Source organism: Mugil cephalus, chromosome 20 (genome assembly GCF_022458985.1).
Source record: "Mugil cephalus isolate CIBA_MC_2020 chromosome 20, CIBA_Mcephalus_1.1, whole genome shotgun sequence".
Lineage (NCBI taxonomy): Eukaryota > Metazoa > Chordata > Actinopteri > Mugiliformes > Mugilidae > Mugil > Mugil cephalus.
Genome location: NC_061789.1, coordinates 4,600,611 through 4,613,510, shown reverse-complemented (window position 1 = coordinate 4,613,510; position 12,900 = coordinate 4,600,611). Strand labels below are relative to the sequence as shown.

The window sequence follows — 12,900 nt, the reverse complement described above, 5'->3', positions numbered from 1 at the left end:
ACGGAAACAGTGGAAAGAGCAGAATTCAGAAGGACGTGGAGAATAAACACAGAGACGGAGGCGGCTAATTTTGCCGAGAGACGGAATCTGAAGTAAGAGATAGAGAAAGAAAGAAAGTCGGGGCTCATTCAAATGCAAAATGCTCGGCTCTTCTGCGCGACGAGTGTCCAGCTGCACATCTGGAGGGCCCTCTAGCCGCTGTGGCTGCACTCCACTGAATAAGCGTCATCAATTAGTCAATTTCCGCCCCGAAGCCTCTCACTGAAAACCATACCTGGAACCCTTTTCTTCTAGATGTGCTCAGCAGGCCACTCACATCAAGGTGAAGATGTGGGTGGAAGAGGAAATGGATCATCAGCTGATTGGATGCGGCGTCGCAATAAGTGCAAGGTGGGACGGGGAGCCGCGGCGTTGTAGTGTGTAAAGTCGGGTTTGCACACTCGTGAAATATGCAAATGCGCACTACGGGGAAAACGCAATCTTGGCAAGGCTGCTTGGAGTGGACAAGCGGAGGCTGTGTATCCCCGGGGCACAAGGCCGGCTTTTTCTTTCTGGACAGGGGAAAAAAAGAAGGGGATGAGCGGGAGTAAGTGACAGAGAGAGAGACAGAGGGAGGAATGGGCAGGGGTTAAAGAAAGGAAAAGTCGGCCTGGAGGGGAATGAAACGGGACTGGACAGGGCAGAGTCCTCGCACTACTTCAAAGGTGCAGTGGAAGGGGTGGTTGTAGGAGCTGGAACTCATTAGGATCCAAGGAAAGTGGTTCAGCTGGAAGTCAAGCTAAGAATTAAACATGAGCGAGGCAGCGGGAGGAGGAGGAGGAGGAGGAGGAGGAGGAGGAGGAGGAGGAGGAGGAAGGGGGAGGAGGAGGGACGGTGCAGGCTCCGAGGGGAGAAGAGTAGAGAGAGACGGAGGGAGTGGGGAGGCAGGAGGGGAACGACTCACCTTGTTCTCTGATCAGAGGACAGAATATAGATTAGAGAGGCAGAAGAAAGAGAGAAAATACAGAGAATAAAGAATGGGGAGAGTCAAAGGAGTCAGACTGCGGGACAGAAACAACGGACGGGGGGAGGAGGGGGGTGAAGCAGATGCACGGTGGTGACGAGGCAGGTGGTGGGGGTGCATCAGGTTCATTTAAGGCTGTTGATTCAGAGTGTGACTCAGGATTGTTGTGGCCATACGGGCATCTTCTCTCTTTAACTCTTTTCCATCTGCACCGTGTTGTTGGTAACCTTCATTCACGGAACAGAAATCCGGCCAAGGATGGTCGACTGAAGTTAGGCCAAAGCCTCGAACTGCCTCCGCTGGCTCGTCTTCTTCCTAGAGTCATGCACGGGCAACCTAACCATCCACGGGAAAGGAAGCCGTGACTCACTGCTCCGCGGTCCAGTTGTGATGCTCGCGTGTCCATTGTAGGAGCTTCAGGCTATGGACAGGAGTCAGCGTGGACACCTCGGCTGGTCTGCAGCCCAACGGTCATCAATGAGCCTCGGCTTATCCATGACCGCCTTTGATAAAAAACCGACCACGGCAGAAAGGGAACATCTCACAAAAGCTGCAGGTTTGGAGATGATATGAACCAGCCGTCTCGCTCAAATCCCTCCACTTGTCAATTTTTCCTGCTTTGAGGACAAAATGTTGACGCTTGTTTTTTAGGATAAGATCGTCCTTTAAGAGAATCCTTTCATTTTTCCCACAAGAAACAGACAAGACAAGAAAACCAGATCAGTCAGTGTCATTGACTTCACCTGTCAGTGGTCGTAATGTTACGGCTGAACCACGTAAAGCACCGTTCAGTATTATAGTTTGTTCTATTCATGTGAAATGCTAGACCTGGTTTAGTTTGACTTAGATGACGACCACTACTGTGACACGGTTCTATGAGAGAGACTGTGGCTGCTAAGATAAGAAAAACCTAGGTCCTGTCTTGTTGTTCAGGACCTAGGTTCACCTGTGTTGGTCCTCAACAAGTATCTGTGTCTCTAAGACGTTTATGTTCGTTTGATCATCTCCAGAGCAAACAAACAGAAGTTGTTCTCGCAGCGTGGTTTCAAGTTCTATCTTTCTGTTAATCCAGTTGCTGCAGGATCATTTCCAACAAAATGCCCAAAAACTACCTACAACTAAAAGGCATACACCGATCAGGCATAACATTATGACCACCTTCTTAATATTGTGTAGCTCTCCAAAACAGTTGTAATCAGAGAATGGACACGGTTCTTCTGAGAGTGTCCTGTGGTGTCTGGAAACACAATGTTGGGTCTTAGGGGTTGAAGTAAGGGGCTTCTGTGGATGATCCAAAGGATACTTTGCAATGTTCTTCATGTTTTTTGAGTTGTTCCTAAAGTGTTTGTCAGGTTGCATCCTGCTGAGGATGGCTGCTGCCATCAAGGAGTGTCATTGCTATGGGGGTGGGGGTGTCTGCTCTGGTCTAAGTGGGTGATACATGTCTAAGTAACATCCACCCGAATGAGAAAAGTTTCCCAGCAGCAACACCGATTTGCCAAAAGATGAGTATTTACTTCTCCTGTCAGTGGATGCACAGCTACTCCACGCTCTGGAGTTTTTTTTCGGAGACGTGCTCTGAGTGCAGATGAGGACAAATGGAGCATGATTGAGTAAGAAAATCCACAAAAAGTATTGGCTGTAAGAAATAGTAAGAAATGCCAAACTTTTAGAAAACTAAAGCAGCTATGGACGAGCATTCTCAGAGTGTTAGCGCTCTGAAGCCTCTGCTGCAGAAAACTGCTCAAAGGCACCTTCGGTGAGTTGATAATATCTAATCAGAGCGGCGCCTATAAAGCTTAAGGCTTAAAACGCTTAAAAAGTGAATATCGGGGCGACGAGAGATGGAGATAGAAACACACACACACACATGCTCATGAAGCTAACGGGGCACGGCTAGCTCACTGCTTCTGTTCGACTTTAGAGAGTTCACACTTTATTCTGACATCAGACTGTAGTTAGGTTTGACGGGAAACCAGGCACAGGCACAGACACCGTCTCCCTCTGTCTCACCCTGTCCCACTGTCTCTCTTTGTTGAGCAGGATGATGACCAGCTTGGGGTGCATCTGGTATCCATCCTCGCTGAACGACAGATTACGCCCCTCGAACGTCACATTCATCAGGTACCTGCAGAGGGAAACATTGAGGACGGGGGACAGAGAAAGAGACAGATTGAGGCATACATCACTTGCTGAAAAACCTCATTACTTCCTCTACATATCTTTATCCATTTTTCTTCCCAAGTTTCATTCTTCAGCTTTACGAGCTTTTCTTTTCCGACAACCCGAGTGCATAAATCTGCCATCAGCCCGTGTTGTACCAGCTCTTCCACAAATAGATGAATTTACATTAGTCATCGGTTGTACTCCGACATTTAAGCAGCGCCGCAGATGACGACCGATCGTTCTCCGTGTCCGTGCTCAGTGAATTCATACTTTTTGTTAATGCGCTGGAGTCTCTGTCGGGGAGACGGATGTGACGATCGTGAAGATAATCTTTATAAAAGCTTAGCTTGAACATTAATATGAATAATTCGGAGGCAAAGGACAGTTCTGAGTAGTATTGACCAATCTTGGCATTGGTTGCATGCTGGTAAACAGTGTGTGTTGAGGGCCAGAGAGGCAGAACGTCCTGTTATACCGTGTTGGCAAGCAACACAAAACAGCACCACGAACAGAGCCGTTGGTTTTAAACTGTTAATTAACTCTCCGGTTGTAGATGTTGTCTATGATCATCCTAGGCGACACGGTGAACAATGACCCGCCACACGGGACAGAAAGTCTTGGCCTGGAAATCCATGATCTGATCTGAACCTTCTGGCTGCACCGGCAGCTCAGCAACGCTTGCTCCCAGAGAGTAAAGCCACTAGATTTAAGGTTCCGCGTCAGATCTGCGCCCAAGGTACACCTCCTGAGGTTTATCTCCTTATGTTTGGAGTACACTTGCTTACAGATTTGCCCTAATGCTGCTGCCTGACGTGCATCTGCCAGACCTCGAGAGCTTGGTAGCAGCATGCTTCCTCTTTAGTATCTCCGCCTGGTTCTCCATCTCCGCAATTTTCAAATGAATTGTTTTGGATCAATAACAAGGGTGCACATCGAGGAGGTTGGGAGATACGAACATTTACACATCTCGTTTTCGGTGAAATTTCCGCTTAAGTTGTTGAAAGTGAAGCAGGACGGAGAAAATTAACCCAACTGGCAAAAAAGACACAGCGCCGACTAGTGTTTGGGTGGTGGTGTTACACAGAGAGTATAAACGGCTCGCACCAGAGGTATAAACCACACTTTACGCTCCATCACAGCCTCTGCTGTAACCTGACCTGCAGCTAATAACAAATGTAACAACGCGTTAGTCAGTGCGATTTGGTCCGAGCTGCATTTCTTCATCCGCAGGGACAGAGAAATCTTTCCTCCTTCTGCCTCCTACACACTCTCTCCTCCGTCTCTCTGTTCGGCGCTGCAGTGATTTTACTAAAAGCAGCTGCTGTTCAACATTTATTAGCTCCAGCTCCGACATTAGTTACTCAGGTCATATCGCCGAAGTTCACAGAGAAACTCCACACAGCTGACACAGCTATCGCTTTAGGAGGGCGAGTACAACGCGATGCCCGCACACATGCTGGAGCATCAAGCCCGACGCTTACAAATTAACATGTTGCATCTCATTTGTTTATCCTGTTTGGATCCTTCCTGATTCTATGGTTCCAACCGATAAATTATACGCGGCTTCACAGGTTCTGGTTCAGGTTTTTATTGCAGAAAACCAGGTAAAGTAAATCAACAAGGAAATGATTAAAAAAAACAAAAAAACAGAAATGTACCATTTACTGTGAAATGTTAAACAGCTTGTTGTGAATTCCATCTGCAGGCAGATGTTCGGTGCAATCAGGGCGGCATTTCAAACGGGCCAATGCGATAATATTTTGTGCGCGAGCGGTGTCACAGACATCAAATAGTGGCATATAATAAATACATCTGCGGCAGCTTGTCGGATCTGCACCGCTTCTGTCAAAGTGAAATGATAGCAGATAAATAAATAAATAAATAAATAAGTAGCAGCCAACGCACACATACTGTACAGCGAGCGGTGCTTTACGGTTCACGTCGCGTGGGAGGTGCGGGAGCGTGGAAGTTGTGCGTACGCGAGAGCAGGGATGTTTATGTCAGGTGAACTCGAACACACTCCACTGTCATCGCGCACGCTGAATCTCTTAACCCTATAGCTCCCTGCCTCTCCGCGACTGTTTCCATGGAAACACACTGCCTCCACACCGTGCAGCTTTTATACAGTACATACAGGTACATATATATATGTGTGTATATATATTTATATGCAGATGAATAAATAAATGACAAACGAGTGTGTGTGTGGTAAAGGTTTGGCTTTTTTCCAGAGTGAGATTTGTAAGCAGCAGACTCTCTCCTCTCCATCTTTTTTTTTCTCCTTCCATCTCTCTATCTACTCCACTATAGAGTGATTTATGTAATCCAGCAATTACTATAATGCCGGCTTCCTTATTCTATTTCCTGTATTAAATATTGATATTTTCAACGGGGCGGTGGAGATCAGGTTCATCCAGCACCACACCGTCTCATGCATAACCCCCCCCCACACACACACCCAACCAACCCGTGCGTCCAGCTAACGACCCCCGTCCTGCAGCGCCTTTTGGCACCGACACAAAGTGCACAGGATCTGCTGCATAAATCATGAGCCATTTACGAAATGACTTGACGCTGTGGCCCCTTTAATCTTTACTGAGCGAGCTATTGTTACGTGCTGCAATTCAGGGCCCGCGTGTGTTTGTGTGTGTGCGTGCGAGTATGTGTGCATCCATCCTACACACTGACAGCAGCGAAACACAAGCATATGTGTGTTGCCATGGCACCCACAACCACTGTGATTTCCGAGCCAATGTGCCGCGTTACTATGGTAACAGTAATCTCGCAGAGGGTGGGAAAGAGACGGAGAGACAGAGAGACAGAGAGGGAGAGGTGGGATTCAAAGAAAAAAAACACAAAAAGGTTGGGGGGGGGGGGGATTGGACTGCTAACCATTGTGTTTACAGGGACGACAATGAGCTTCCTGTTTGACTACCGACACAAGTGGACACGCTTACAGATGGGGACGCTTCACCACAGCGTTTACACTCAGTGATACTGAAGGCAACATGTGAGATCTGCCCCGCTCTCAGAGCAAATCCGCCGGGGCGGCTGAGCGTTAAGTGCCTTGTTCAGTAGCTGCACGACAGTCGGTCACCTTTGTCTTCGTAGCGGAGACGCAAATAAACACAGAGAACACGACCCCACTCTCTAATCCCCTGAATGCATCATTGTGAGGCCGCTGCGTGTGTCGCGGTGTTAAGTTGCGCGCGAGGAATCCCGCGCACATGCTGCGCGAAGGAGAGCGCGATAAGACGCCGGCGGGCGCACGTCTCCCCCCCCCCCACCCTCTAAACCCCGGGGTTTGATATCCCGTTGAACCCATCAGTTTCCAGATTAAGCCGGAGGAGAGCGTCTTCACTGTACTGCACAGAAGGTGAATTAAAATTCAGGCGAGCAGCTGTTTCCACCTCTTGAACACAAGCTATTGACATCGACCGGAGTCAGAAACTGTGGCGCTGCAATAAAATCGACCACATCCTCTTCACACGCGGCCTCATATTCTTTATTTATTTATTTATTTATTTATTTTTTTTAAGACAATTCAATGCATCTACTCCCCTCGTTTGATTTGAGGAAAAGCTGCCGCTGTTGTAAATCAGAACAACACTCGCCACGCTAACTCCATGGCCTGACACAGATACGTTTTAGCGCATGTTCTGCCGTGAATAATGAAGGAGATGTGTGAAATATTGATAAGTCAGTTTTAATAAATTAACCCCGACATGAATTAGTCATGAATTACACTCCTTAGCAATTACTGTGGCGCAATGTACTTATTGGATTTGAGGAGGAAGGATGTATATGGAGGATGATAACGTGCCCCATATGGCGCCGCGCGGCCGAGGCAGGCGAACATACTGCAGCCCTGCTGCACGCACACTCTCGGGGTACGCGGCGCGAACGTTGAGGTGGGGGGGTGAGAATTTGTCGAGCGTGATGAATGCACCTCGCCGCGTCCGCGTGTGTAGTCAGACACGGGGACTAAATGTGTAAACAGTAAAATAAATTGTGCTAATGGCAACGGGCACGAGGGGGAAGGCGGGGAGGACTTGTAAAAGCCCCGCTCTAAATATAAAAGTGATTCTTCCATCGCACATTTTACTTTGTGTCTGGAGGAGCGCACAAGCAGGAAGGAATTTAACAAATTCAGCGTGTTCCTAACACCAGCTTTCAGGTGACGACCAACGGGAGCAACTTAAATGGCGCGTTTGCTTGTTGACGTCATGAACTAGGGCGCTGGCTGGAAATGTAACCCTAGAATGAATGACTGGCTGATGCATCAGTGGAGTGACAAAAAAAAGCTGAAGCCAGATGTTAGCATTTGGTTTCATATCGGCTTGTAACTTCCTATCTACCACAGCTTTGGTTCCTGGTTCCTACTATGTATTTGTACCAATACTGGGCACCATGATGGCACCGGTGCTGATGCTAATGGTAGTAACCACACCCAAAAGCAACTCAGACTTTGGTGCTTCATTTGGGTGCCACTGAATTTGTAATTAGCCTAGTTTACCTCCTTAGCTCTATTGCTGTGCCTGCATGGATGGAAGTGAACCTCCACAATGAACTGAGACCAAACGGTCAAACGTTTGGCTGGACTTCACCTCAAAAGATGCAGACTGGGCAACAAGGGAGGTAACAACTGGAATTTGATTAAATATCTGACGACGCATAGCATTAGATGAGTCCAGATAGAGTTGTAGTGACGGCAAGGAGACCTAAGTTCTACTTATTTCACTTAGGACTCCCAAGGACATGGGCGCTCCAGTTCTCTCTGGTTATCTAGTTGTATATTCCCGATTGTTCCAGCGTAAAACAACAAGAACATATAAATATTGCTAGTTTATGAGAGGAGTTCTTGCTGTCACCCTTCTCTATTAGTAAAGAAAACACAGCTAACACCGTCGTCGCTCCACTTGGGTTTACCCAAAGCTCCACGCTCGCTTTCAGCATCATGAATTTGAATGCCTCTTCACTGTTAAACACTGTGTTTGTACCATATGTCAGTCGACCATATCAGTAGCTTCCATTGGTGTCTGGTTGGACCCCACACACCTTTGTCGCTGCAGCTCGCTGAATTTCATTACAATTCTCATCTTTCTTCCGAGTGTACACTCCTCACCACAGAGACGTGATTTAATCTTGACAAATGACACAGCCCTTAATAGCGGCGAATTAAAACAGTGGTTCTTGAACAGATTGGCCATTTTTCTTCTTTTGTTGAGTCTCCAATTACCTTAAACATAAGCGTCGCAATTCAAATCAAAAATTACAATCGCCCACAAACGAAGGAATTATGTGAAGCAGGGAAGCAGATAAGAGCAGAGTATGAGTGGAGAGAACGCAATAAAAAGAGAGAGAGGTAAAGGAAACGATAAGCAGAGTAAACCTGGCGAAGAAAACAAGGTGTAGTGACGGGGAGCCAAGATTTAGGTGGAGAAAGAGAGGCGGCAGTGAAGATGGAGAGAGGAAGAGCAACGTTCATGACCTAGTTCCAATCAAGCCTGGGACTTCACAGACTGAAAAAACCTGGAAGTATCACGTACAAACAAAACAAAGAAAAAAAAAAAACGAGGCGTCTATCGAGCTGAGCTCAGCGGGGTCAAAATGCTGCTTCTGCACCCGCAGACACACATCCGAACGTACGCTCCACTGAAAGCCCCACCGAGGCCACAGAAGTTCAGAAATATCCACAGAGCTTAAAAGCACTTGACACCTTTCCAACTTCAAGCTCATCTGAAACCTGTCCACGCCTGACAAGGTCAAGGCTGCCGTTGTCAGACTCATGATTCGACGTACTGCTGTGTATTGCTCAGCTCTCTCTCTTTTTTTTTTCTTCTTCTATCGCCGCCTTCCGCTCCCTTCTTTCTCTTTCGCTATCTGCGTTTGTCAGACTGTAGCATTAGCTGAAATGTCACAACCGCCGGCTACAGTGGACTTAATTTACTTAGTGGAGAGAGAGGGCTCTAAGGGCTCATCGAGGAAATGCTAATGGACATATAGCAGCCTCGCTGGTTTACGTAGCTTACTGCCCTAGCCCACTTTTTGATCTACAAGCTCAACGAACACATGACACACAGATGGAGTGTCCAAAACCTGTAACACAAACTCGGCTCCTTGACAGTCTCCCTGACATTTCATTCTTTATCCACAGTTTCTCTTCCGAGTCTGAGTCAGTGAAGTTGGTGGAAAAGTCGCATCATTATTTAAGCCGGAGAATCCCAACAGGTGTACTCAGTGTTCTCTGGGGGGTTTGTGTAGTTGCCGGAGGGGGGATTGTTTAGAAAGACCAAGAGACTGGGGACCGAGGTGTTTGTTTGACAAGTCGCAAGGAAAAGCTTCTGTTATTGGAATAATGGTAGTTAGAAAGATACTGGCTGAGACAGATGGAGGGTGATTTTGTTCCGTTCTGACCACTTAGAGACGTGGACGAGGAAATGAATTCAGCTGCATCACTGCAACATGTAACTTCATGTTTTCAAACACAGTAGAAGCTTGAACCCTGAGAGAACCATCAGACCTTAATAGCTGATTGGATTTAAAAAGTACGAAGACGGCCAAGTGAGCCGGTTACAAGTGAAATATTTCTCTAGTGTCAGTTTTAAGTAAATTGTTTTAAAACTGAAATATTTCAAAATGAACTGAACCAAACCAGAACCCTGTGAATTGGAATTTAATTGATCAGGGAAAGAAGCGATACCTCGCCCTCCGCACATTTTGACTAGTCTCAGCTTCAAAAATGTGAAGATTTGCTGCTTTCCTTTGAATGACTTGAATATTTCAGATCCATTTTTAGTAGTTTGAGGTTTGGATGGTTTGTGATGACACGTCTTTCCATTTTCAGAATCTTTTAAAGCAACTCTATAAAAATCTAAAGAATGTGTATCCACTGCCTCGATTTGCAAACTCTGCTACTCTTTACCTCTTTAATTAACTTCATCATCAACTTGTACCAATCAACATTTCTCTGTCTGGACTAACACACACCTCTGTTTGTTTGTGTTTCACTCAGGAGAAGCACAAAACGTCGCGCCGATGCCGCCCCATCCATCAATGACAGGTGGCCAGTGTACATTTCTGATTGTTTATTGATTTTGACTACCAAGCGCCTTTTATGTAACATGCTTTTAAATCCTGGTTTTCAAGCTGAGACGCTCACGTCCGAATGAAGTCACGAGTCAACGGCGTTAAAGCCTAAATTGGGCTGCAAATCCTTCCATCACATTTGTGACGTGATTTCTGACTCGATTCCGCGCCGCTGCTGTAATGACTGATTCCGAAAAGTACAATTGACGGGCTGAAAATCGATGCCATTAAAAAAAAAAATACATTCACACTTTGAGGCAGATGCAACGCCTACACAATTAATTGTGTAGACAAGAAAACAAGGACACGAATGAAAAAACAGGGGTCTTATATGTGTTCCATATTAAACTCTGTCCAATGCTATTTATAAATATACTTTAATATTATCATTTTGCATTTAATATTAAGCTTTCCTTTATCTTACATTATTAAAAAAAACATAAAAATGTCTAATCAATCAAAGATTTTGCGACGCCCTCCTGCAGTACCTCTTCAGACCACCTAGGGGTCCCCCTGTTAAAGACCTACGTATTAAAAGAAAAAGCTCAACGTAATATCCAGTGTTACGTGATTACTAGTTAAGTAATAATCAGAACTCATTTAAGTTGACACATTTGCAACACTACCAGCGCTACATGGGTAATGTGAGTCACAAAGAAGCCTGGGAGCCCTGCTCCACACTGAGTTTCCTGATTAGTCTGACGTCTAGTTTTCTAGACTCGATTGATTTCCGCGGACACTCCCCAGACTAATGTGTTTAGCACGGACGCTAAATGCCATTTTTGACAACTGGGAATTAATCGCAACTGATTTATTAATGATTTACTTTAAAGGTCCGTCTGAAAAATTACAAATGATCTCCCAGGAGAGTGACGCCGAATGCTTTTTGGGTTTTTTTTTTCCCCTCTTCACAAACGGAGCCTTCAGAATCCATCCGTCTTACATCTATTCATTTGCTGATTCACTTACCGGTGAACCGACCAGGTAGGGGGGTCACCCAAGCCGGGCAACTAGCCGTTTCATTCAGTTTCTCACGTAAAGACCGTGGGCCAAATGCTAATCTCTTGATTGAACACTTGAAGACAAAGGTTATCACCAAACAAATGTAGTTAAGGCGGGAAGGGGGCGAAAGGATCTTAGCAGCGCTCGCAGCTGATCTAATCAACAACACGGCTAAGTTGATTATGAAGCTGCAGGTCTGGAGCGAAGACGGCGGTCGGGGCGGAGCGGAGATAAGAGAGGAGCGGAATGGCCGATGAGATGCATGAAAGCAGATCAGGGCAGAACAAAAAGAGAAATCTACGGGCCGAGAGAGGACAGAAAAGAATGTGACGATGGAGACACGAGCAGCGAAAAAAAAAACAAAAAAACAAAAAAAAAAAAGGAGAACAAAGCGGCGCACAGCAGACCACAGCGAGGCAAACACGAGCAGAGCACGGGGAATTGTATTCTGGGGCAACAGCAGCTGCCACAAACTCCACTGTTATCTCAGAGCAGTAAGCAGCGGTGAAACTAATGCTTCAGAAAAGCAGAGGCAGGGGCTGAAATGACATCTAAAGGGGGCACGCTGGAACACACAACAAAGCTTCTGTTGGCTCAGTGCAGGATGCAGTTAAGCTCGGAGCAAAAACAAAAAAAAAAAAGAAGAGAAATACATCCCTCATGAGAAGCCAAAGAGGTTAGTTAGGCTCCATGCGAAAGGTGTCCGCGGGAAACATTGGATATTCGAATGAATGTGTGAAACTGGGGCGAGAATGAAGCAGCAGCTCAAACAGAGGAGGTCAATGCATTTCAATTTGCGAATGTGACAGCGCGCCGCTTCACGCCCCAAACATAAAGTAGTGAGTTTCCAACTGAACTGATGTCCTAAATGGGAGCTGCCGACATCCTCCCGAGCGCGCGCGCACACACACACACACACACACACACACACACACACACACACACGTGGCCTTCGCTGACAGTCTGTCCCTGTTTAGCGCATTAAAAACACACATTCAAACACGAGGGCTGCGGCAGACATGGGAGAGCGGCTGGCGGAGGTTGTGACGCTGCCCCCACGAATGTAACGCCGCGCTGAGCTGTGGAGCGCAGAGCGACAGGGGACAGTGTTCGCCGGCTGAAACGCCATTGGGACCAATTAGGCAGCGCGCGGAGCAAAGCGCAGCCCAACGCCACGCTTCACAACCAGTTCAAAAGGCCTGCTGCTGAGACGGACAGCTGAGGGGGTGGGGATGGGTTTTTTTTTTTTTTTTTCCCAAAGAAGGGCCATGTGAAGGGGGTGTTTGTATATGTGTGTATGTGTTCATACATCGGAGGGGGACAAAGGTGCATTTGTTTGCGTCTGCTGCACATCCACGCCAGGACGTCCGTGTTGACATTACCTGCGTGGTTTTAGCGTCTATAGATCACTGCCACATTAATTTGAACACATTAGTGCATTAGTGTAATTGCTAACAAACGGCTTTAGACTAATGAGCTCGTAGCCGAGAAACACGGATCTGTGCGGTGTGTTTCCATCGTGCAGCACGGGATGCTGCATGTGCTGCAGGGCAAAGAGTGAGCGTTTTGTACAACCCTCCACCCCCCCCAAAAAAGAAAAAAGATTACTCCTCCAGTGATTCTCACGATGAAATATTCAT

General features: G+C 46.7%; 1 protein-coding gene across 4 annotated transcripts in view; it reads right to left on the bottom strand.

Annotated features, from left to right (window-relative positions):
- The window catches only part of LOC124997846 (glutamate receptor ionotropic, NMDA 2B), a 143,261-nt gene that overhangs the window by 34,183 nt on the left and 96,178 nt on the right, over nt 1-12,900 (bottom strand). For all 4 annotated transcript variants that reach the window (XM_047571856.1, XM_047571854.1, XM_047571857.1 and 1 more), the window contains one exon: nt 3,017-3,131. In XM_047571856.1, the coding sequence (XP_047427812.1) occupies nt 3,017-3,131 (115 nt within the window). The remainder of the gene's footprint in view (nt 1-3,016; nt 3,132-12,900) is intronic.